Source organism: Hipposideros armiger, unplaced genomic scaffold (genome assembly GCF_001890085.2).
Source record: "Hipposideros armiger isolate ML-2016 unplaced genomic scaffold, ASM189008v1 scaffold_299, whole genome shotgun sequence".
Lineage (NCBI taxonomy): Eukaryota > Metazoa > Chordata > Mammalia > Chiroptera > Hipposideridae > Hipposideros > Hipposideros armiger.
This window is the reverse complement of record NW_017731649.1, coordinates 2,079,580-2,105,912: the sequence shown is the minus strand read 5'-3', so window position 1 is coordinate 2,105,912 and position 26,333 is coordinate 2,079,580. Positions and strand designations below refer to the sequence as shown.

The 26,333-nt window shown below is 47.4% G+C and overlaps 2 protein-coding genes across 3 annotated transcripts in view; one reads left to right on the top strand and one right to left on the bottom strand.

Moving 5' to 3' along the window:
- The window catches only part of TBP (TATA-box binding protein), a 13,745-nt gene extending 6,616 nt beyond the window's left edge, over positions 1-7,129 (bottom strand). The window contains exons 1-3 of one of the 2 annotated variants that reach the window (XM_019659502.1): positions 7,034-7,129; positions 5,406-5,606; positions 1,828-2,213 (exon numbers count right to left, since the gene is read on the bottom strand). In XM_019659502.1, the coding sequence (XP_019515047.1) occupies positions 1,828-2,213; positions 5,406-5,459 (440 nt within the window). In that variant the 5' untranslated portion in view covers positions 5,460-5,606; positions 7,034-7,129. The remainder of the gene's footprint in view (positions 1-1,827; positions 2,214-5,405; positions 5,607-7,033) is intronic. The other variant, XM_019659503.1, reaches the window with a different exon arrangement.
- Positions 7,130-9,314: 2,185 nt separating this feature from the next.
- Positions 9,315-25,036, top strand: PSMB1 (proteasome 20S subunit beta 1). Its single transcript, XM_019659524.1, has 6 exons — positions 9,315-9,498; positions 12,873-12,980; positions 16,392-16,473; positions 17,800-17,929; positions 22,889-22,995; positions 23,809-25,036. The coding sequence occupies exons 1-6, from the start codon at positions 9,386-9,388 to the stop codon at positions 23,992-23,994; spliced, it is 726 nt and encodes a 241-aa protein (XP_019515069.1). The 5' UTR covers positions 9,315-9,385; the 3' UTR covers positions 23,995-25,036.
- Positions 25,037-26,333: the final 1,297 nt, after the last annotated feature.

Here is a 26,333-nt window from a genome sequence, read left to right as displayed (position 1 = left end):
AGTGAAGCAACGTCCTCCACAACTAGACTGAAGAACAAAACGACAGCAACTTGTCTGTTCCCCTTCCCCCAATTCCCCAGCACTGTTCTCATCCCACAATTCCCCAATAAAAATCTTAAAACAAACAAACAAACAAAAAACTGATGGTGTACCATGAAGTAATAACTATCTTCAGATGAAGAAGCTGAGGCTTCAACAGGCGTAGCTAGCTCAGGAAACACACGAGAGTCAGGGTTTGAGTCCGGCTTTCTCCAGAGCCTCAGCCTTTCATTTATGCTGACGCAACTCATTCACAAGCTCTGAGCTCACCATCACCTCTATTACTAAAACCACTACTTATGAAGGAAACAGGCAGGCATGACTTCCTCAGTCCTCTCAAAATAAGTTGTCTTTTGGAAGAACAAGAATTCAGTATCTTTGACAAAGGAAAAAAACCTGATTTTTTTCTTCTGCTTAACCCTCAGTAAATCAAGAAAAACAGACATAACCATTTATTATCTAGGCCCAATGGGACCCTCTTTAGTATTCTTATATCAAGTACATGAATAACTTACAAAAGAAAATACATAGTGGAAAAGAGCTTCATTAGAAATTTTAATAAAAGTTCAACAAAGCAAACGCAAACTTGAATTCCATATTTTCCTGATTTTGAAAGTATACACTCGAAATGGGCAATACCCTTTGAACAGAACGAACTGACCATAAACCACCGTGCGTGGCCCCGATGGCCGCGTCCTGTGCACCCCTCTCCAGCTGGGTCTAGCTCATTACTGCTTCTGGTTCTTCCTTGCACTGTCAAAATGCACCGCTTCTTTGCAGAAGTGGCTCACAGTGTGGTGAAAAGACGGCTGCCTTCTTCAGTGCACACATGCGAGGCCACTTAGGGCGGCAGCCCACTGCACGTGCTCATCCCTACACCACCTACTTCCCGCCGAGTGATTCCGTGTGCACGCCTGCTGCACTGTCCCCCACAAACGGAATCCAGCAAGTCCCGGGGCCTCTATCACAAACTCAGTCACACAACTGTTAACGTATTCTCTTTCTTTTTCAACAACTGTTCACACACCCATAACCTACAACTCACCATCTAACCATCTTTCAGGGCACAGTGCAGAGCCATTCAGGACTCACGCTGTGGCACCACCATCGTCCCTGGGAAACAGGAGCTGTCCTGTGAGACAATAACCCCATTCTCGCCCCACCAGCCCGGCACCTCCTACTTCCTGTCTCTGACCTTCACTGAGCACCTCCCAGGAGTGGGCTCACAGTGTGGGTCTTCCTGTGACTGGCTTGCTGCACTGGGCATCACACTCTGGGCTCCACCAGGCAGCTGGTTACACAGCTGCCTCCTTTTGACGTCTGAATAATGTGCCATCGTATGAATACATCACCCCACCCCCCCACCCCCGTCCTGACCCATGTCATTAAGGTGGATAATCCCACTGAGGCCAAGAACAGCCATCCTCAGCTCTTCCAAGATTTAGACACAGACGTTACAATAAGCGGTAAGGACAAACAAAGCCACTGAACTCCACGACTGAGGACCGAACCTTCCCAGAGACCTGAGACACCACCACAAGGGAAGGAGCCGCGGAGAGGCCTGAGGAGCCAGTCAGCTGCGGGAACGCCTGCGACAGCAGGAAGGGTGAGCTGCTTCTGCTAGCTAAGTGCACAGACAAGCGCCCAACTTCCACGGCCGTTTGCAGGGCTTCCCTGGGGCGACGACCAGCTCGGAGGGGAGACAGGGCTCTGGCCACATCACCCACAGAGCCACACCCCAAGCCAACCAGCCCCAGGGCCTTCCAGGCAGGACGCTCAGGTACTCACTGCAGCTGGGGCACGATCCCAGAGCTCTCGGAAGCGGGTGTGGCGGGCGTGATGGGGGTCATGGGAGTCATGGGCGAGGGGTACAGGGGCGTGGTGCCTGGCAAGGGCGCAGTCGTGAGAGTCTGTGAGTGGAAGAGCTGCGGTGTGGGGCCCGAGGTGCCCTGAGTCGCCTGCTGGGCTGCTGCCTGCTGCGCGGCGGCTGTGACCGCTGTCACCGTCGTCACCGCCGCCTGCTGCTGCTGCTGCTGCTGCTGCTGCTGCTGTTGCTGCCGCTGCTGCTCCTCCAGGACAGACAGGCTGCTGGTGTTCTGGATCGGCTGCGGGGTCAGCCCTGTGCCGTATGGCATCATGGGGCTGAAGATGGGGATCCCGGGGGTCATGGCGCCCTGTCAGAGGCAGGAGGAACCGGGTTAGGTCGGCGGCTAGACCGCGTTCTCAAGACACGCCTGGCAAAGAACAGGCGAGATGTGCAGGTACAGGCACCTTCTAGTGTGACGGGTCCCTGAGCAGAGCGACGGGAACCTGCTCCTTTCACACCCACTTTCTTCCCCACACGGCTCGGTAGGTACCAGCTTACAGCTCGGAGCTGGACCTGGCTGTGCCATCCACGCCTGCTCTTATCACCTGTGAGACCCCGGGCAGGCTGCTGAGCCTTTCGGGCGTTCTAGGGGACAATGACGCACGAAGGTCATTAGAAAGAATAAGGGAGAGAACTAGAGTGAGCACACGTCCTTGTTTAAACTCTATCCTAATGTACCCTTGGGTGGTCCCCCGTTTCACTCTCAAAGAGGATCTGTCTCAGTTTGAATGATAAATTATACGGTTAACCTAGGGACATCCATTGCAGGCATCCAACACGATGACAGGCACATGGAAAACACTGACATGTTAGCAATGACAGTGACGATCATTCACACACTATTCAAAAAGATTGATCATTTGCTCTCCCAAAAGTTTACCTCAACAAAATCTAATGCATTTATCACAATAATATCAACTTACTTTTCTATAATGCTTCTAAACTTTTCCAGACACTTACTTTTCCAGATACTTATGAATTTATCTGAGTCTTGCAGCAGCCAGCCCTTTGGGAAAGGGAAAACAGATGTTCTTCCCACACTGAAGAAAAGAAGCCTGACACTGGGAATACTAAATGACTCGCCCAATACCATAGATCTCATGAGCTGCTTGGCCAAGGTCAGAACCATGTCTTTCTGATACTCAGCCCGGTCTTTCCCCCGACACCAAAATCCATGAGACCACGGAGCCTGCAGAGTTTGCTGAGGCTCTCAACCCCTTAAAATTACACCCACAATTTCTGCATGGTAGGATCCAGTTTTCATTAGATCTTCAAATGGGTGCAAGACCCAAAAAAGAGCACAATTGTTTCCTAATTCCACCACTTCATTAGGCAGAAAGCACATAATAAAAACATCTAAGATATTTATGTAAAATTGTTTCACTAACACAGTGGCAGAAAGAATATGAGAGGAGGAGGACCAAAAATATACTGTAACCGTAAGTACAGGTATTATTCTATTGCGTCTATCACGTCTATCAAAATACTAACTAGAAAAAAATGCAGGTCACATTAGTTTACAAAGACTGACTAAAGTTTTGAAAGGTCTGTCTTTATGCCATATATAAAAAAGAACTCAAAACGGATCACAGACATACCTGTAAAAGCACAAACTATGAGGATAAATACCTTAAGACTTCAGGTGGGAAAAGATTTCTTAGGACACAAAAGCACTAACCATGACGTAACACTGATAAACAGACTTCAGAAAACAATTAAGAACTTCTAAGCTTTGAAAGGCACCTTTAAGAAACTTAAAAAGTAAGCCACAAACTAGGAGAAAACATCTGCAATACATACGTCTGAGAGGACGTGTGTCCAGAGCAGTCGTCCCCCCTCCTCCAGTTTTCCTTTCTGTGGTTTCAGATACCCGTGGTCAACCGTGGTCCGAAAATATTAAATGGAAAATTCCAGAAATAAACAATTTCTAATTTAAATTGTGCACAGTTCTGAGCAGTGTGATGGAATCTCACACCCTGGTCCGTCCTGCGTGTGACCTGAACCATCATCCTGTCCAGTGTCTCCACGTTGTACAAATAGTATAGTAAAATATTTTGAGACCACATTCACGTAGCTATTAGTACACCATATTGTTATAATTGTTCTGCTTTATTATTAGTTATTGTTATTAGTCTGTTAATGTGCCTAATTTATAAATTAAACTTGATCATAGGTTCGTATGTATACACAAACACAGTATATGTAGGGTTCAGTGCTGTCCACGATTTCAGGCATCCACTAGGGGTCTTGGAACGCGTCCTCTGTGGATACGGGGGGACGACTGTACACAAACACCAGCTACATAAGAGATGGGCCAGTAAACCAATAAAAAAAATGGGCAAAAATGAGAATGTTCCACAAATGAAGATACACAGTGGCCAATAAGCACTGGAAAACATGCTTAAGATCATATGTCATCAGGAAAATGTACATTAAAACCACAAAGAAATGCTGCTAAGCAACCACTAGAACGGCTACAAGTAAAAACCCCGAGTGTTGGCGAGGACATGGAGCAGCCAGAATTCTCACAGGCTGCCGGTGGGACTCAGAAAAAAGGCTGAGCAGTTTCTTACCAAGTTACACATGACCTGGGAATCCCGCTCCTAAGCATTTACAAAAAGAGAAATGAAAACACAGCATACACAGAGCCTGCACACAAATGTTTACAGCGCCCTTATTCGTAACAGCCCTAGCATGGAAACACACCTAATGTCAGCAACTGGAGAATGAGATTAAAAAATGGCACACCCACCCGAGGGAGTACTGCTTGGCAGTGAAAAAGAACTTGTTGATATATTGGGTCGTCGGGAAAGTCATGACGCATTTTTGCAATGAAAAACATAGAAAAATACGTCATGACTTTCCTGATGTCCCAATACAAACATTATGTTGGACAAAGACGACAGACACAAAAAAGCGCATACCGATATGATTCCGTCCGTCTGAAACCCTAGACCAGGCAACATGGTCTTTGGTTCTGGAAAGCACAGCAGCAGTTGCCTGGGGCTAGGGGAGTGACTACAATGGGGCAAGAAGGTGTTTTTTAGGTAACTGAAATGTTGTGTGACTTGTACAGAGGCATACAATTATCAAAAAATACACTTAAAATGGGTGTTTTTATTGTTTGTGAGGTACACCTCAACAGAGGTTATTTAAGGCTTTAGAACGTAGATGTTATTTCGAACCTTAACCATAAAAAAGGTAAAACTACAAAATAATTTGTTGAGAGTTACTTTCAAAGTCAAAGATCCTGTAACCACCTAAAACACATTCCTAAGTGTTTGTCAAAATATTAAGTTTTCACAGACAAGTACACACTGTAGCTAACAAGTACGCTCCCCTAGTTATGCCTATTCAAAGCCTTAGGCCTTCTCAACAAAATAAGGGAGGCTTAAAAATTACACATCCTTTTCCACAACACACTGTCACATTCCCTTCCTTCCCCTCCATACGCTCTCTGACAACGCCGACAGCTGGACTGCACCCCTGCAGCTGTTACCTGAGGGGAGGCCAGGCCCTGAGCATACGGTGGCAGGCTGCTGTTCTGGTCCATGACGACAGCTTTCTTCCAGGCAAATCGACACCTGGGCCTGGAGCTCGCCTCAGCGTTAGTCTTTCCCTAGAGCATCCCCAGCACACTCTTCTCAGCACGTCTCTGCTCTCTGGGTTATCTTCAGGCACCCAAGGAACGCGGATGCTGCTGTGAGAACAGAATTAAGTTTATTGTAAGAATACAGGGACACCATACAATCTTATAAACCAGTTTCATGGTTGCCAACCTACACCCCTCCCCCCCAAAAAAACATACAAGCTACTTTGGAATAGTCTTCTTTTTAACAATAATGTTCTAATCTTATTCCTCCCATGTTTCCTGTGACTGCATGCAAAATCGCCAACAGAAAGAAAAAAAGTTTGCTATGTGTTTAATTTAAATACTCTTATAATGTTCAAAGTTAAGGTCTCGTGACCAGCACTGAAAACTTCTGGGGGAAAGATGCCCAGAGAAAAAGAAATTCCTAAGCAAACTCATATCTGAGTGGAAGATATATTAACCACCATTTACACAACTCTATCAGGCCAAGTTCAGGTTTTAAAGTATTCCAGTCAGTTTTATATCCTCAAAGTTTGGGCGTTAAGTTCAATAAATACTTCATTTGAATCCAATACACTTTAGTCTAATCATTTATTGAGCTACTACTTTGATAAAATACTGTGATAGAAGCTGTACAGACATAAAAGTAAATAAAACACCATGTTTTTATGTACGCAATAACTTGACCTCTTTGGAACACATAAATACAAAGTGTGCCTATGTCTGGCTTTCCTTAAATTCCTCTCTCTTCACTGGCTAAACGTCTGAAGTTGTCTTTAGACAAAAGAACCCAGCGGCTGCGGAAAGGCCTTCTGTCCGGTTAGTTCCGATGGACCCTCACCTGCTCAGGTGCTGAGAGCTGACAGCACCGAACAGGACTAACCGACTAACGCTCCAAATCGCACCCCGCGGCCACACAGACGCACCGGGTCAAAGCGCGCTACTGATCGATCTCGGTTGAGACGCCAGAGCCGAACCGGCCGGTCCCAGTCACGTGGGAAGCCAGCCCCCCGCAACTCGAGCATGTGCTGCTGCAAAGCGAGCGCTCAGATGTTTCTTGAATAAATGAAAGAATCTGACAGTCACTTTCGGGGGACAAAGGACCCCAAGGGCCACACAGCCTGCATACTCATTCCCGAAGGACCGTAAACATGAAAACTCTGCCTCGGAAACTATCACGGACACACGGACGGTTCTCCTCTTCGGACACTGTTATCCTGTGGGTCCAACACCAGGGCCGCGAACAGAAAGATGCAGAGGACGCGTCCTCAGCCTCCCCACGTCGGGAGGCCCGGCGGCAGGACAGCGGGGCTCCGGGCCCTCCCGCGCCTGCCCCGCGCCGCACGGCGGAGAGCGGCCGGCGAATCGGCGGGTGGGCGGCCGTTACAGGCCGAGCGGCCGCGGCCCGGGCGGGAGGCACGTTCCCGCGCGGCCTGCGCGCCCACCGGCGCCTCCCCCGCCATCGCCCCGGGGCCTCGCTGCAGGGGTCGCCTCTGCACAACCTCAGAGGAGAGAAAAGCCTAACGGGCCGTTACCTGGCGTCACTGCAGACGACACCGCCCGCCCGCGGAATCGGAGTTAAGCCGCAGGCGGCCCCGGCGCCCGCCTCAGCCACCCTCCCGACCCTACCGAACCGCTGGCGCGCGTTTATACTGTCACTTCCGCCAGTACCACCTTCGGCTTCAGCGAGGTGCCCACGCTGGAGCGGCGGCCATGGGAAGTGTGGGCGCTCCGTCACTTCCTGCGTTCCCCCGGATGATCGGCTGAAGGGTATTGGACGGCGGGGCGGAGCTCTTCAGGACTTCCGGGGCGAGGGCGCCTGGCCGGAGCATTTTCTGATTGGTCGTTGCTGGAAGCAGCGTGATACAGATTTTTAAATGTTGACTTTCTAAGCCAGCTCTCTGTGTGACCTTTGGCAAGCTACCTGGCCCTCGGCCTCAGTTTCTTGGTCTGCAGAATGGACTAATAGCGGACGTTGCCGTCTAAGGACATTGAGAGATGGATTGAGGAAATGCATGAACTGTGCCTGGCACATGGTGAGCACTCCGTGCATGCAACCTACTCTCAAACATGTGGAAAGATAAAAACAACAGCAAACAGCCAGGCTTACAGAGTCAAGTATATTTTACTTCTGCTACTACCGTCTTATGCTTTTTTTCACATTTGTCACAAGGAGACTATCCATAGTTGTTCGTTTGTTTCCCGATGCGTGTTTGGACCCCAGAGTACCTTCCTTCATCTCTCCTATGGTTCATTTAGACATAATCATATATTGTACCTATAGGGAAGGAGAATTTTTCCTCTACACTCTAGGTTCTTTTATGGTGGTTTATTCACTAAATTAGCATAAAACAGATTAACAGGAGTTGAACAAATTTTATTATGTACCGTTATGGGACAGTAAGAGGCTCCCTGACAGTCGGTTGAGCTTATGTGCCCACCTGAGCGAAGGAGAAGGGGTTAGGGATCTGTGGCTTCAAAGGGAAGGAAGATAACTCATAGGAAGATGGGTAGAGCAAATGCTTGGTAAACAAATGTTTGCCATGCCATGGAGAGACAATGGGACACAGAGAGGACTTTGAAAAACCAGGCCCTGCGGAGCTCCCCCAGCCCGCCACACCTGGCTCATACTCTTTGCAGTTACCTTTGCGGATCGCTCTCTTCCTGGACAAGGCCCTCTACCTACATTCTTTTAGGCAGTTAAAGGAGAGGCACAAAGTTTTTCCTGAGTCTTTTGGGTCCCCATTGTCTTTGGCTCAAAATAATCCCCATGTCAAAGTGTCACTTTCTGGTGAGACTTGTTCTGAACCCCTTCCTACTGATTGTTATTTTGCTTCCTTTGTATTTTATATAATCAGTGAGGCTGTGAGCCCCTTAAGGATACAAGATGTTATATAGGTTTTTTGTATCCAGGACAGTACCTGAATAAGTACAATGCTTCTCTGTCAATAACCATCAAAGAAAATCCTTTCTTTTATCCTTTTTGTTGGTTTGCATTAAACCCTGGGGAGAGTTGTAATTAAGTACTTTCAGAAATCTTTTCTGGTTCCAGAATTCCAAGTATATATCAGGTAGTCCATCATATATTATCCAGTTGCTTGCTTCTTAGAAAATAACATTAAAAAAATTGTAAAATAGAATATTCATATGAGAAAGTGAGTAAATGCATGTACAAATTAACGGATGGTTATAAATCAAAGAAAGCAAATATTGCCAGAACCACAGTCCCCTACCTTAGGCAAGCAGACCCTTCCTACTTGCTGAGTACTCTAGGTTATGTAGTATGTACTCTTTTGCTCAACGTTATAAGATTCATACTTCTAGCTAACCTTAGTTAATTTTCCTTGCTATGACATATTCTTCAGCTGGGGTTATCCATTCTCCTGTTCATGGACCTTTGGCTCCTTTCCAGTTTGGGGCTATTAATCACAATGCTATATGAAAATTCTTGCACGGGTCTTCTGGGTAGAGTGTATACCTCGGAGTTGAATTGCTGGGTCCTAAGGTGTCTACATCAACTACGCTCGGCGATGCCAGTCCCTTTTCCCAATATGGATGTACCAGTTTACACTCCAACAGAGGATTAGACTTTCCATTGCTCCACAGTTTTGCCAATTTTTTTTGTATGGCCAGGCTTTAAAGTTTTTGTCCATCACGAGTGTATTCGAATGTTTTCTTAGGAAAGAAAGCCTTGACATCTCTGTAAGCTTCCTCGGAATACGGGGCATCCCGCTACCCGCAGGCCAGGCTGCAGCGCGGACCTCCAGGAGCCGGGCACCTGTGCGAGACGGAACCGCGGGAGGGAGCGCGCGGAACAGCCGGAAGTGGCGCAACTTCCGGCCGGAGCCGCCATCTCGCCGTGAGACAGCAGGAGCGGCCGCCGCGCGATGTCGTCCTCCCCAGCCGTGTACTCGGGCCCGGGCAGTCACCCGGCGATGGAGCCTCGCAGCGCCGCGGGCCCCGTGCAGCTGCGCTTCTCGCCCTACGCTTTCAACGGGGGGTAAGGCCCGGAGAGCCGCCGCTTTCGCTTCCGCTCCCCCCGCCCCACCCCGCGTCCCCGCTTGAGCCCGTGCGGGTCGCGGCGGGACCCGCTGCCCCGCCGTCCCGCGGGCCTCGGTGTCCGCGGGCGGCTCGCGTCCGCCTTGCTCAGCGGCCGGCCCCGGGGGCCGTGCTGTGCGCGCTGCCCGCTCGCTCTGCCGCCGGGAGGGGAGGCAGCGGGCGGGAGCCGAAGCCCGGCCTGTGCGCGGGGAGACCCCGCGAGCGGGCCGAGCGCCCCCCGGGCCTGGCCGAGGGCCGCCGGCGAGGGCAGGGCCGGCGTCTGAAACGCACAAGTTCGCCGTGATCGGTCCGTGTTGTTCCGGGCGTAGTTGTGTCTGAACCTAAAAGGTCTAATCAGACAACTTGGTAATCGTTTCTGTTGGTTTAAATGGAAAGTAGGGTTAGACATAAGTAAGGCAGTTACAAATTCTTTGTAATAAGACTTTTCAAGGTGCTCAGTATTCAGGATTCATTACTCACTTTTAACCCCTTGTAACCCAATTTAAGCTGTTACTACCCTAACAGTGACTTATGACTTTCTGATTATTAAGTTTCGTTTTCTCAGTCTTTGTTCGTTTTATTTAGCATTTATTGCTCTTGGCTGTTGGGCAACATTTGCTTTTACAAAATAAGGCTTAGTTTTATATCTTTTTCTACTCTGACTTAAAATGTGGTTAAACTCCAAGTCATTAGCCTCCACATTTGTCACTCAGCACTCTCACATGTCTCCCTCCTTGGTGGATAATTCCTACATTTGTTTCTCCAATTTCATCGCTCATGAGTCCCTCAGTTCTGGCTTCTTAACACGTTAAGCGCCAAGCCTGTTTTGTCTACCTTTCCGTTTAGCCCGCAGTATCCGATTTCTCTTCAGTCAGTTGTCTGTGGTTTGTGTTCCAGTGCAGTTTTAAAAATTTTTCTTTACCTGTAACAGTGACAATGTCAGTAGAAGAAACATGTGAAAGCGATTCAAGTGAAATTAGCTTTCTTAATAGAAGAATATAACTTTTTAAATTGTATATCATCGGGCAGGCCGAGTGGCGCGTGGGTTAAGAGCTGGCTTGGGACACCAGAGGGCCCCGGTTCGGATCCCACATATGAGGGCCAGTGACACTGCCCTCCACAGCTAAGATGCTGAACAACAGCTCAACCTGGAGCTGGGCTGCCGTGAGTAGCCGTTGACGGCGTAGGCTGCAGCCCCTGTGGCAGTGGGTTGCCATGGGCTACCGTGTGTAGCCAGCAGCCAGCGTGAGCGGCCAGCAGCCACAGTGAGCGGCCGTCCAGAAGCCGGCGACTGATGTGCCTCGCCCGGGAAGAGCGCAGTGATGGTGCCAACTTGGGTCAGTGAAACAACGTCCTCCACAACTAGACTGAAGAACAAAAGGACAACAACTTGTCTGTTCCCCTTCCCCCAATTCCCCAATAAAAATCTTTAAAAAAGAACATTTCTACTTGGGGGAGGCCGGTTAGCTCAGTTGATTAGAGCGCAGCACTCAAAACACCAAGGTTGCCGGTTTGATCCCCACATGGGCCACTGAGCTGCGCCCTCCACAACTACAGTGAAACAACTACTTGCCTTAGAGCCGATGGGTGTTGGAAAAACACTTTTCCCCAATTAAAAAAAAATTTCCACTTGGATTTTCTGCTATCACCACAACTCGGCATAGTAAAACAAGAAGCAAGCTAATGCTCCCTCTCAATCACCTCTTCTCCTTTACCTTCCCTATAATTGTGCCTTCATGCTGCTCACAACCCAGCTTAAAATCTTGGATGTCATACGTAATTGCCTCTTCCAGCTTCCATCACATTCTGGTAGTTACAAAAACTAGTATAGTTGGCATGTTTATGTTTTTTGGATTTGCCCATTTCTTCCCATTGCATTAGTCTTATTGGAAGTGTCTCCACCCCATTTCACATACAGTGTTGTCTCAGGAGCCTTCTTAAAACTCCACTTTGAAAATGGAACTCTTCTCACTCTTGCTCATATAACCTTTATGGTTTCTCACTAAAATTCCAAAATCTTTAGTTGGGCATTTTCTACAGATGTATCCCTGTCCATTACATAAGCTTTATGTTCCTCCACTTACACATAAAGGGACACCTGAAAAAGTTGTTGGAATGTATCGTTTGAATTATTACACATTTCCTTTTAGTCACGGTCCATAGTATGCTACCCTTTAGTACTTCAGGGCTTTAGTGCACATCCCACCTCTGCAAAAATAATGGCTACAGTTTTCTGAGTGCTTTATGTTCTCCGAGGAGCTGTGCTTTTATGGATTATGTCATTTAACTCTCACGGTCACCTGTAACACAGAAACTGTTATTGTCATTGACCTGAACTTGGACACTTTGCACAAGGTCACAGAGCTAGGCAAGTGGCAGGATTGGGTCCTAGGTAGCTGCCGATCCTAGGTTCTCAGTGTCCACCATGGTGCTAGCTAACTGGGGGACCAGCTATGCTTCAGGCACTAATATAGGGCTTTACACTTAGTAACTCATTTAATCCTTGTAACAGCCTGTCGAGGTATCCACTGTTAGGACCTCTGATCCACTCATGAAGACAATGAGGCATTGAGATGTTAAGCAGCTTCACGCACAGTCTCATATCTGCTGAGTGGGAGATCAGAGCGGGAACCCGGCAGTTTGCTTTGCAGTCATGCTCTAGGCCTCTACAGTAAATAGCCATCAGAAATCGCACAGCTGCAAATTGAAAAGTTTGGTTTTTGTTCATTTTTCAACAGCTGTTTGGGTGTCTACTGAGAGCTAGATGTCACATAAGGGCTTGGATATCAAGAAATGAAAAAGACTAACCCCTCTTCTCTGAGCTTGGTTAATGTGCTGTGGTTCCACTGTCTACGTCTGACCCCATGGGCAGGGCCGTTGTGTCGTATCAGTGCCTTGCACAACGTAGGCATTTGATTTGTTCATAATGCTGACAGCCCTCCTGCTGAGGGACCCTGGCTCTGTGTTTTTAGGAAGCCCTCAATGGGCTTCCAGATGATGTGAAGCTGAGGGACGCTGTGCCCCGTCTCCCCCTCCATCTGAACTCTGGTCTTGCCTCACACCTGTGAGGTCTTCCCGACCCAGGCACACCTCCTTTTCCTGCACTTCTTCGTGCTTCACAGAGTGAGGGTTCCTGGCAGTCCCCCTGGAGCAAGTCTGTGGGTGCCATTTTCCCAACAGGCTCGGGATGATTAGCACTTTTTTATCAATAAAATGTTTCTTAATTAAGGTATGTGCTTTTTTAGACATTATGCTACTGCATGCTCTTCCATTGGGAGAGGCTTTATTACCATTCAGAAGAATTCATTAATTTTTTGTCTTTCTTTTTTTCGTCAGTACTGTGTTGGCAATTGCTGGAGAAGATTTTTCAATTGTTGCTTCTGATACTCGATTGAGTGAAGGGTTTTCAATTCACACCCGGGACAGCCCCAAATGTTACAAATTGTAAGTATTTCTGAGGACACATTTCCCAGTGCCTTGTGAAAATTTAATGATGCACAAGATTTCATCTCTTAAACGGTGTGTTTTGTGTGTTTGTAGCTTACATTGATTGCATTTTTGTTAGGAAACAGTTTTCTAAATTATTATTTCCTGATACTTCAGTATGCAGTCTTCATGATATTTTCCATATCTGGTTTCCAACAGCGCTTTTAATAACCTAAATATTTCTATCTCAACATTTTGTCATGAAAAATTTCAAATATACAAGAAAAGTTAAATTTTGTAGTAAACACCCATATACTGGCAACTAGATCTAATTAGCATTTTACATCATTACTTTATCACATATCTTTCCATTCTTATATCTATTCATTAATCCATGAAATATTTTTTTAAATCTGCTGGTTTTGTGTTTGTTTGTTTATTTGTTTTTTTGCCTGAAACATTCAATTTAGCCTGTCCTAAGCAGTTACATCCATGGATCACAGTTTTAATGGGCTACCGATATTTTTCCTAAAACATTAAAATAAAACGCATACTAAAAAAAAAAAAAATGTCTGCATAAGTCAGCAAAATGTGTTGTGCAGATTAGCACTGGTTTGTATTTAACAATTTTTGGAAATAGTTCTGTGGTGGTTGGTTCTCAGGATGGTCCACAAGAGCCTACTAAGCCCAAATTGTAACAGGAAAGGACTGATGAGGTTCGGGTCCTTGGGACCGGGCCGGGGCTGCTGTTGGGAGTCGGTAAAGAAGAGAGCCCCGTCTGCCTGGCTCAGGGCTGGCCCACGTCTTAACCTAAAGAAGTGCAGTTTGTCTTCATCTTCCCACTTCCCTTTCTGACCACGTCTTCCGTCTTCTAATACCCCTTTTTCTCCCGATTCATAGTGCACCCATGTACCTTTCTTCTAAGAGGCACTGTATTTCCCCATGTATAAGACGCACTCTTTTCCAAAAAATTTGTGGTCTAAAAATTGGCTGCGTCTTATACAGTGGTTGTAGGGGGTTTTTTACTTGCATTTCCCACTTTTTTCGCGCTTGTTTTTTTTTTTCGCTCATACAACCACTGTATAAGACGCACCCAGTTTTTAGACCCCAGATTTTTTGGAAAAGGGTGTGTCTAATACATGGGGAAATACGGTAACTTTTATAGTTAGAAACTAGTAAGTGTTACAAATAAAATTTGAAAACATGACTTTATTGATACCCTGCTTGTGTAGGGTTCTGCTCATCTTTGTAACATTGTTTTAGCGTGCATGCTACTCGAGAATACCCATCCTTTTTTCATATGACGTACTTTAGGTATAGACATAGATAAGACATTAACGATGTCCTGTATCCCTGTCACCCACTCTCAGCATGACCATTCATACAGTTGAAGCTGCTTCTGTGCCCCTAATCCCGTGCCTTTTTGGGCCGACCTATAGCCAAGCCCGCCTCTTCCCCACCTGTTGGAGACCCTCCATTTATTCTTTGTGTGAAAACTTTCCCTTCCTTTGATTTACATGGATATTTGGGAAAATCTTGAAGCTCCCGAATTTTGACCCACCCTGTTGACATTCTCAACCCATCTTTATTAAAGGTAGTGAAGCCTGATTGGAGACTGGGGGTCTTTAACTTAGTGCAGGAGGTTGGTTATAGGGATAGATGAGGAAATGCCAGTGGTGCCCCCAGCACTGTCAGCGTATGAGTCACCGCGTATGAGTCACCGTACAGTTCTGAAAGGAAGGAACTGGCCCTGTGCTAAGTATTTCTTGACGAGATTAGTTGAGCTTTTTTTGTAGATGAATATCAAGATTTAGGAAATAATTTTGGGGACATATGGTTGAACTCATGGGTGTACCAAAATTTAAGCAGTTCCTTTCTGGTGGGCATTTAGGTGCTTTTTTGTTTGTTTTGTTTGGAGAGCCAATAAAATTAGAGGAGTGCTTATACAAGTGAGCCTCGAGCCTATCCTCACAGGCTGAGTATATGGACAGGATGAGTTTCTAGCAGTGGAATTAGTGAAGTGCTATGCGTTTCAGTTGTTATTAGATGCAGCCAGCGGGCCCTTGCACACGGTTAGATCAGTGTCCCCAGTCTGAGCGCTCGTTTCCCACAGCCTCTCCAGACTCAGGCTTCGTTAGCCAGGCAGGTGGCTGGGACCATCTCCTGTTTAGGTTCGGGTTTCAGAGGGATATGGAGGCTCTTCTCATATGTTTGTGGCAACTTGTGTCTCTTTGTATGTGACTTTCATAATTTTACTCACCTTTCCATTGTGTGATTTGCTGTGGTGTAATTGACATACACCATCATACTAGTTTCACCTGCACAACGTAATGATTCCATATTTGTACACATTGTGAAATGACCACAGTAAATCTACTTCAAATCTGTCAATATCACATAGTTACACACATTTTTTTTCTGGTGATGAGAAGGTTTCAGATCTGCTCTCTTAGCCACTTTCAAATGTGCAGTACAATGTCATTAACTGGTCTCCAGCTTCATGTCACACCTCAGGGTCCATTGTGGTGTTAATGTTTTTCATATTTGTAGGAGCCCTTTGTACATTAAGGAAGTTAAAATTAGACTTTGTGACTTTGTGGGCCGGCCAAGTGGCTCAGTTGGTTAAGAGCTCAAGTTATGAGCAACAGGGTCACCGGTTTGATTCCCACATGGGCCAGTGAGCTGCGCCTGAGCTGAGCTGCCAACAGGTGGCAAGATGGCTCAGCTGGTGAGAGCACATGCTCCTAACAACAAGGTTTCTGGTTAGACACCCTCATGGGATGGGGGGCTATGCTCTCCCGCCCCCCACAGCACCTTGAGCTGAGCAGCCGCGAGTTGCCGATGGGCAGCCAGATGGTGACTGGACTTGGAGCTGAGCTAGCTGTGTCCTCCACAACTGAGATTGAAGGACAGCAGCTTGGCTGTTCCCCTTCCCCAATTCCCCAACACTGTTCCCCTTCCCTAATCCTCAATAAAATCTTAACAAAATAAAAAATTAGACTTTGTCGTGTGCACTACAAATATATTTTCTTAGTTTTTTTCTTTTAAACCTTGTTTGTATTTTTCTCCCTAGACCATTTCCTTTTTTATGCAGTCAAATTTATGAAACTGATGTGTGGACTTTGGTTTGTGTCATATTTAAATCAGCTGTCCTCAACCCAAGGATATAAAAAATTCATCCATGTTTTCCTTGGTCCATTCATAGTTACTAGTTTTGGATCCACCTATAATGCATTTTGTGTAAGGGGTTAGATACCAAATTACAGACATCCTCCCCAACCCAAACCCCCCAAAAAAAGCGGGGGGGGGTAACTAGTCCCATATCATTTAGTGAATAATGGGAATAGGAGTTTTAAATTTAAACTTGCTTATGACGTGTTTTGCTTTACTGTCTAACCAACTCAATTTCCTGAAATGTTGTTTTTACAGAACAGACAAAACAGTCATTGGATGCAGTGGTTTTCATGGAGACTGTCTAACCCTGACAAAGATTATTGAAGCAAGACTAAAGGTGGATGATTTTACATGTCTACACTACTGAAAGTTATAATGATTCACTAGATTCTTTTAAGCACACAGCATGACTTGCTCAGAACAGCTGTGAAACTAACCTCTCCTAGAAGTGAAGTGCTACTGTCAAGGCAGCATCATTAGAGTAGCATTACGTGAAACTACAGCAAATTCTGTTTGTCAGCTCTGTACAACACAAAGTGTTCTCTGCCTTTTCCGGGTGGCTGGGAGGGGGCTCTTCTCAAGATACTCTTCCCTCAGAAACAGAACAAATCAGTTTCTGTGGAGAAGGCCAGCTTTTAGACAGGAGCTGGGCTTGGAATGCCCCCGGCCGCAGTGCTTTTCCCCGGCACAGCGCTGAACACTGAGTAGACCGAACAGGAGCCAGAAAGCATAAGCCGGGTGTCCAGAGAGAGGCCCAGCGAGCCACTGTCTCCTCACACCTGTGTGGCATTCAGCTGGCAGGCAGCTAAGGAAGAGGACTTCATGGGAGACACATGAGGGTAGGAGAGAGGAGGGGCGCCCTTAAGGAAGAAGGGAGAGAATGCTCGGACCAGCCTGTTGTGCAGCTCTCAGAGGCTCTGACGCTCACACCTGCTTGCCTCCTGTGCAGCGTGGGGAGACGCGAAGACGGGGCTCCATCCTGGCGGTGGCCAGTGTGTGAAACAGTGTTGGCTTCCAGGAGCGTCACGGAGAGGAGCATAGGGGAGAGTCGGGCTGTGCTAGAGTGCATTGTGTTCACAACAGCCTGATCAGGGATCAGCAAACGATCTGTAACAGTCTGGGAAGTCAGTCTGGTCACCTTTAGGGGCCGTTTGGTCTTTATTGGCAACCACTCAACTCTACTGTTGAAATGCAGAAGCAGGCGTAGACTAGACGTAATGAGTGAGAAAGACGGCTCCAGTAAGACTTCGTTTACAGGAACATGGTGGGCTGGATTTGGCCCATGGGCTCTAGTTTGCTGACCCTGGTATAGACGCAGAGGGGGCAGCTGGGCTTGAAACGCCGTCCCTGGGTCACCTCCCAGACCCTGGTAGTGTGCGTTTGCTCCTGACTGCAGTGCCCGAGGTAAGGCTGACGGGGAAAACATAGTCATTAAACCAGGAGACGAGGGCAAACTTAGCGTTTTTTTCCCTTAGAAATGTGTATAGCCCCCCAAGTGATAGGGTGTCATAAATTACCATTTTATCGCAGTTATACTGTGGCTTTTGATCACGAGAGAAACGGGTGTCCTTTCCTTTTCCACCAAGATGTGCACTCATTCTTTTCACGGTACTGTTGGTGGCTCTAGTGTAATGTGTTCTGCCTGTCGTCGTTACAATTGCAGATGTACAAGCATTCCAATAACAAGGCCATGACCACGGGGGCCATTGCTGCCATGCTGTCCACGATCCTCTATTCCAGGCGCTTCTTCCCGTACTATGTGTACAACATCATCGGGGGACTTGATGAAGAAGGTAGGACACGAGGGGGCACTTCTAGGCGTGTGTCCACCCAGAGTGGGAAGGAGCCAGGCCGTCTTCTCCAGCAGCTCATTTTCTGATAATTCAGGCGACGAAAGGACAGAAACCATTATCCAAAGACACAGTAGGTAGTGTATTAAGCTCTGATAGTGAATATTGGGCAGTTAGTCATTTTATTGTTTTCTCAAGATCTTAGAGGAGGTTAGTAGAGAGTTAAGCGTTTATGTTTACAAAAAGAAATCTGACCTGGAGAAGCTTAACCTAAGCAATAACAGTTCATTAACAAAAAGTTGTTAAAAAGCGGTGTCTTTTTAGGAGAAATGCATGCATTTTCACCAGTGTTTTAGAAACATTTTTGAAACGCCTCTGGTTTTCTGTCAAAGTGTGACCAGGAGGGCCCGAGACAGTTGCCTTGTAACTTGACATGTACCTTCCAGAAACCAAACCCAGTCTCCCAGGACAGACTTGTGCCACCATCATAGACACAGTGAGGACAGCGTCACTGAAATAAGTGTCTTCTGAGAGCGAAGATTCTGGGTAGGAAAGAGCGGGCGTCTCAGTTCTTTCTGTCTAGTTTCACGTCCCTTTTTGTCCCATGGATTTTCTTGACTGTCCCTCGCTCTCAGCTGCTACCCCGTTATGGCTTCTGGGTGCGTTCTGATCTTTTACTGACTACTGTTTAGGGTGACACAGTTTCTTTCGAGGCTTTCAAACTTGAAAACAGAAAATGTAAGGCATACAAACGGTTCATAGAAATTAGTTACCCTTAACCTGGGTAATTCAATTCTGGCCACAGATCAGCTTCCGAACCCAGCATCTTTTCACGTTTTCATGTTCCTAACACTTCTGGTGCCTTTTTTAACTTAAGTCTGGTTTGAATATCAGATTAGTAAATTCAGTTTTAGCAACATTGATAATAGCTACCTTGAATTTCAACAGGCCAGAGAGGTCCTTTGACTGGTTTGGGAAAGCTGGGGTTTGGGTTCGCAGCCTTTGACTTCAAGCCCTGTTCATTGGTCTCCATGTGGCAGCGTCCCTTGTTTTGGTGGTATTCTCAGGCATTTCTAACTGTTTTCGCTGATCTTGCCTGGTTTGCTTTGACTGTTCTTGGCATTTTTATTTCTCAACGAAGTTATGTGTGTAATAAGACAGTCCTCAGCCTTCTCCTGTCCGCACACAGTCTTGGGCTCTCTTAGCGGTGCTGTCCTCTTGTCTTGTTTCCTTGTTGGTTGTAGTGGACATCTCCCAATAGTTCTGGAAAAAGAAGTCGAGACGTTTTATGAGACTTAGCTTTTAGGATTTTTGTTAAATCCTGGTGTTCTCAAATCCCTTGTCTGTTGTGTCCTTCTCCACATCTCTACAATCAGTATTTTTGTTGTGTTTTTTTTTTTCTTGGCTTCCTTATTTTTTTAAGTGTTTTGTTCTTATTATATCTTTTGTACTTCCTTTGAAGGTTTCCTGTGTTTTCTGCCCGTTATCAGATTGTTTTCATTTTGTCTGTTTTTGGCCTCTGACTTCTAAATTGGAGTTCCCTCAAATTTTTGTTGATTTTTGGTTACCGCATTCATTCTGAGAGTGACGCCCAAATCTGATTGTGAAGGTCTGCGTCGGCTCATCAACTTTGCATTTATGCTTCTGTTTCTATCCCTGCCCTTTACCCCATCCACTCCTATGCCCGGTGTCCCCAAGTCCAGGGCCTCTGCTGGTCCCCCCAGAGACTTCTACTTCCTGTTCCCTGTCTGTTGTATCGCTGGAGGTGGGGACGCGGAGAGCAGTACACCTCACTCAAGCCTTCAGGACAGTGGGTCAACAGCTGACCCTCAGGACAGTGGGGACACAACGGACCTTTAGGACAAGTGGGGTCAGTAGCCACCTGCTTTCAGCTGTGTGCCTTTAACTTTCCCGTTGCTGTCATGTTCTCTTTTAAAAAATTTATTCCCCAAAAGTAATATGGCTTCAATTTTTCTGTAATGAAAACAGTAATACTTGTAGGAGTTTCAGATAGTTTTAGAAGATACAAAGGTGAAAGTCGTCATCACCCCAAACCCTGTCCCTGGAGAAAATCCTCTAGACGTGTTGTGTTCACGTGCAGGCTCGCACACACGCTGCCCATTCTCCTGTTCCTGTGAGTTGGGTGTGTGATCACAGAGATGGTTCTGTGCTGCTGAGTAAAGTAAGCACAGCGACTTCATGCCGCGTGGGCTGCACCAGAGCTGGCCCACCAGTCCTGTGAAGGGTCCTTAATGTGAACAGCACGATGACGCCTTTAAACACGCGAGTTTGAGTGTTGCCCCAACGAGGCTGCCCTCCCTGGGAAAAAAACTGAGTGGGTGGTCAGAGAATACGTATCGGGTCGTCGGGAAAGTCATGACACATGTTTGCATTGCAAAACAAAAAAATACGTCATGACTTTCCCGACGACCCAGTACTTTCTGCCTTTTGACGCCATCGCTGGCTTGTCTTCAGGGACTTGCACCAGCAGGGGTGTGAGAACCTGGGTTTCCTGCATCCTTAACGGTATCAAAAAGAACATAATTTAAATATCTTTGCCCAAGAAGTATTTTATTGTTTTAATTTATGTATATGTTTCCTTTGTTAAAGTTGGGCATGTTTTCATGTTTATTGACCTTTTCTTTTCTTCCTTGGAATCTGACCCATGTATCAACCTTTCCTCACTTCCTGCCTCACAGGTTGGTGTTTTTCTTACTGATTTATGAGAATGCCACCCAGCTGTGTCAGCCCTCTGTCTTGTATGTGGTGGATGGATGACCCCTGGGGACTGGACTTGGTCGCTTACATTTTGGGGGCGTGTCTGTAGCTACACAGAAGTTTCTGAGTCTCATAGTCACACCTGTCAATCTTAATGGCATTGAGTGTCCTTCTTTGCTAGAAAGGCCTCCCCCGTTTAAGGCTTTTCTGCATTTCTTCCTAGGACTTAATCTGGTTTCATTTCATTTTTTGCAATGAAATCATGCCTTTTTGGCATTTTAACGAGGAAAAGCACTTCATGTCCACAGTCAGGATTCATGCTGCTCTGTACTAATGTCACAGGTGTCTCTGGCCTTTCTAAGGGGTCTTTGAAGTTCTGTCCTTGGATGTGTCCCATTCTGGTTTTCCTCACATCTGCTGTGTGTGAGTTGGAGACTCACCCTTGGGTAAAGCTTTGGGGCCTTGTTTGGCTTGTGGCCTGTTGGCCTCATGAGAGAGTCAGTTGTTCTTTTTGCTTCATGCCTCGTATTCCTTTCTCTGTGCGTTGCAGTTAGTGAGCTGCCCACTGTGATCGCGTTCCTTGTCCCAGGCTTGCTTCTGGCAAAACCCATTGCCCAGTCTCTTGGTGCCCGCAGTCGCCGCTGTCACAGCAGGGAATTCTGTGTGGCGGCTGCACCGTGGGACGCGCACACGGCTGGAAGTGTGGGTGTCCGTAGGGAGTGGGGAGGCTGTCCCCGTCTCGCGTCTCCAGGTCACCGCCACCGTGCTTCGCTCCAGTGCAGTGTGCTGGAGAGTCCGTGTGTCACTGGAAGTCACACCTTGTAAGTGACCCATCATTTCTCATGTGCAGAAACAATTGTTTCTGAAGGGCTTTTTTAAACACGATAATGACTTGAGTTTCTGGGAGTCCACTCAGGTAGTACCAAAACCTACACATGATGGTCCCTTCTTTTCTTGACCCCAATCCCACAGAGATACCTAACTACAGTTTGCTATTTACCTTTCCATACTTTCCCGTGCTTACACAAGTATGTATACAATTTTCTTACACTTTGAAACAAAAATAGGACTGTGCTGTACGTATTACAGAGCGCTGCATTTTACGTTGTCTTGTGGGTCTGTCCCCCACTCCCTTCTTCCTGTTTCTGGGCTGTGTGCACCACTGTGTGGACATATCGTTTTCTGCTCATCGATTTCAGGTGGCTTATAGGTTTTTGCTTTTTTAGGAATTACAGAAATGGTCTTGTACGTAATGCTTCGTGTGTTTATGCAGGCAGACCTCAGATACTGCAATTTGGGTTCCAGACCACTGCAGTAAAGTGAGTGCCGCCAAAAAAATAAAAGTCATGTTTTTGCAAGTGGAGGGTCTTGCCTTCCAGTTGTAAAAAATGCAATACCTGTGCAGTACGAGAAAAGAAAGTCTGCCTGTGCGAGCTTTCTTGTAGGTAAACCCTGTTCTACAAGTGAGATTATTACTGGTTGTGGGATTCATACTTTTGCGTTATGATAGATTCTGACACCAGATTGCTCTTCGAAAAAAGGCATAAGAATTTATGCTTTGGGAGAGCCCGAGAGCCCCTTACACCATCTGCTCCCACTTCTCTAGATGTTTCTCTAGATGTCTAGCGAAGAGTGGTGGGGGGTGGGGGGGGTGCAGGGTTCAAATCCTATTTTTCTTATAAAAAAAAGGCATGCTTCTTAGTTCTGGTGGAACAAAGCAAGTGGTTACATTTTAGGTAAAACTAACTGCAATGCCAATGTTTTTTTCTTAAATTTTTTCCTTATTAAACTGTTTCTATGGTGCTGATGCTGAACAGTGTGCTTACTAGTAGTTTGGAAACGCACAGTAGGTGTACTGCGTGACCGCCCACATTTACGCCAGGAAATCTCAGTCCCGACCAGAAGCGCGCTGGCTCCTTGACGAGGAGAGTGTGTAGGAGTTTGGTACGGAGTTTAGAGAAGGCCCTGTGACCACTGAGCAGTGTGCCTGCGGCATGTCGGGAGCCCCACCTGGTGACGTTAGCACGGAGGGAGTGAGGCCTGGCGGCGAGCACCATGGTGGGCACCAGATGGCCGGCGGGCCTCTGAGGGGCGACCTGCTGGGTGTCACCTCACAACAGTGAGCGTGTTTCTCACTGAATGGGGCTGAAGTTTAGCGAAGCTGGCAGTCCACTGTGCCCGACTCGGAGCGCATTTATGTGACCGTGGTCTGGGGTCCTCATGGAGACCGTTTCCTTCCTGCAGGGAAGGGGGCCGTGTACAGCTTTGACCCGGTGGGGTCCTACCAGAGAGACTCCTTCAAGGCCGGAGGCTCCGCGAGTGCCATGCTGCAGCCCCTGCTCGACAACCAGGTAACGAGTCTGCGTCCGCGGTGGCTCTCCCCCCGGGGGCAGGAGACGGCGCTCTGGCTGCTTTGCCCGCTCCGCCCCTCCGGGCTCCCCCGCCTGGGGCTTCGGCTTCTCCCTGTACGACCCGACTTCAGAGTCATGTTGATAGCGGCTGGTCCACGTTTTCTCTTCTCGTGTCATCTGCACCTGAGGGTCATGAAGATGCATTTCTCCCCAGGCTCACCGCTTGGGTCTAACTCCCAAGCGTATTTTAGCGTGGTCCCCGCTTCCGTTTCTGCTGGCCGCGTTGGGCCCTGCGTGGCAGCTGGCCTGGATGGCTGCTTTTTCCCCACTCTTTGTGCGTCCAGGTCACTCCCCAGTTCCTCCTCCTCGCTCGTCTGAGTGTGTTACCTACAGTCGCTTCTGCTTATCGCTCACCCGCCTCATCTCGGTCCCCACCCCGACCCCTCAGGTGCTGTGCCTGTCCCGTGTCCAGGCCGTGGGACCCCCACCCTTGGTCTAAATGTCCTCCCACCGTAATGGCTGCTCACCCCCCAGATGCCCGCACTCAGGGCACTTAGTACGGAAACCTTTCCTCACCCCGGAGACTGGGTGTGGCGGCCTGGGCTCCCGCTGTCCCTCCTCTTAGTGAAGGCGCATTGCCTCATGACTGTCTACGGCGTCTGCCTCTCGGAGGCGAGAGCCTTGTCTCAGGACGTTGGCTGAGAGACGTCCCCGTCTGGGGGATGTGTTCATTAGGAACCCAGACGTGTGAGTGCATGGGGATCGGGCCTTCTTGGCGCTGTTGCCGCCTCACCCAAGTCTCTGTCTCACCAGGTCGGCTTTAAGAACATGCAGAATGTGCAGCACGTGCCCCTGACCCTGGAGAGGGCCCTGCGGCTCGTGAAAGACGTCTTCGTCTCTGCTGCCGAGCGAGATGTGTACACCGGGGACGCGCTCAGGATCTGTGTTGTGACCAAGGAGGGCATCACGGAGGAGACCGTTCCCCTGAGAAAAGACTGACTGGTTGTTTTATTAAACAAATAAACCCTGAAGTGTTCGTTTTGTTAGGACTTGTCTTCTCGGCAGCACCTAGCTGAGAAATGGGGTTTCTTTTTCCTCGGTGTCTTCACCCTCCCCTTACTTTTCTGACTTCCAGAGCTATTTTTATATTTTTAAGATGAAGAGACAGACAGGCTGTGGCAGTTTTTCTTTACGTTTGTGAGCAAGAAATTTGGGAGAGTTGGCTTTTTGATGAGCGTGTCAGCACCACCCGATGATGACAGGCCGTCCTGTGATGGGGGTGCTTTGGGACGTCTTTAACCCTCCCGGCTTGCCGTGAGAGCCGGCTAGCTTTACAGCCCCAGGTCTCATTCTCACACCATCTTGGTTTCACTAAGACATTATTGGGTTGTTGGAAAAGTCATGATGCATTTTTGCAATGAAAACCAGAAAAAATACATCATGACTTTTCCGACAACCCAATAGAATACCTAAGGTTTCTCATTCCTAGGATTGTTAAGCAAGCAGCATGGAACGGCTGTTTTGGAGACATCGTCAAATCAGCCAGAGTAGAAGACAGTTATGAAAGCCCTGGAAATGGGCTTTAGCCAGAAATTGGGGATAATTTTTCCAAACGTTGTTTTTAGGAAGGTTAAAATCGCGACCTAACTTTTGAGAGATAAAGTAGCTTTGTTTTAGAACTGTTAAATACATTTTTAACTCCATTATGTATAATGTGGGAATACCTTTTTTGGTGTGGAACAAGTGAAATCCTACCACATAGCCTCGGAGGAGAGTTGCAATGAGATTTTACTGTTGACCTGTTAAGAAGTTAACTAAAAGTATTAAAACTCTAGTAGATATATATTTTAAAATTTGTTCTACCAACAGCTGTTAAATGCCCTATCACAGGCCCTGGAGCACAAGGGTAAGATCTCATTTGTCTTTCTGTTAGTGTCTCAAGTGAAAACTAGACTGTCCCGTTCACAATGCACATTTGTCATCCTGTTGTATGACTTCTCTAAAATGGAGCCAATGGAATAAACACAGAAATTTACTATAAGGAATTGACTCGCGAATATGGAGGCTGAGGAGTCCCGGGATCTGTCACCTGCAAGCCCGTGGCCTCAGGTGTAATTCGGGTAGGAGCCGCAGGCCAGGACAGCGGTGGTGGCAGGCCCACCTCACACCCAGGAGGACCCCTGTGCTACCCCAGTCTCGCCCCACCTGTCTTTCTAGCTGGCCCCTCAGCGGGTTGGTGACACCCATCCGCACTGGGGCCACCTGCTTTCCTCAGCCCACTGAGTCAAATGCTGGGCTCGCCTACAAACCCCAGACACCCAGAAGTAATACTTAGCCAGGAATATGGGTACCCTGTGATCCAGTCAAGTTGACATAAAGTTAACCACAGTTATATAAATGAGGCATATTCTTTGTTGCAAGGGATTTTTTATTGATTTGGGGATTCAGTGTTTCAGTACTTGAAATAATACAATTTGTGTGTATCTGGAATTTTTTATAAGACCTTCCTCACTTATCAAGGTTTCTGGGGAAGTTCTCCAAAGGCATGGTGTTTTTCCCAGCTTCCGGGACAAATTTTCAGTTCTCGAGACCTGGAATGAGGTATCCTTTGAAGGCCTGTGTTTGCAGAAGGCTGGAGTCAGCACGACCTCAGGAGAACGTGCTGGCAGGTGGGCACTGGGAGCCCTGCCCGTTGCTGGGTGGCTGTTCTAGACCAGGCATAATTCCTCACCTGAAGAGGGCCGCCTCTTAGCACTTTGGTAGATTAGGGGTGTAACTCACTTTTACAGGGAGCTAGCCTTTAGGGTTCTGATGGGAAAGCTGCCCTTGTGATGAGACTCCACACGCCAGACATACACGCCTGCCTGCCGCACGGAACGAAGGTATTCAGTTATCTGCGTGTCTCAGGAACTGGCGGGAAACGGCACCTACTCGGAGGCGGCAGCCGGGTCCCGGTTCACACACTGAATTGAATGCTGTGGATATTGGCTTTTCCACACCGGACGGCAGAAATAGTTCTCTGGTTGGTGTCTGATGGGCTGCCCAGTGCTGGCTGAGAGCTGAGTTGTGACCTGCACGATTCTGCTCCTTTATGGGCCAAAAATGAGGCTGAGACTGACTGACAGCCTTCTTTACCGAAAAGTCCCAGCTCGTACCCTTGGGTTTTTTCTGCCTCTGTACGTGTTGTTACCTAGGGAGCCCTCCACAGTCCAAGAGTGATCATTAGCATGCCTTCTGACTTGGGGGTCCCCCATTCCCTCTTGTCACTTATTTTTTTTTATATTTTATATTATTTAAAAAGATTTTTATTGGGGAATTGGGGGAGGGGAACAGCGCTG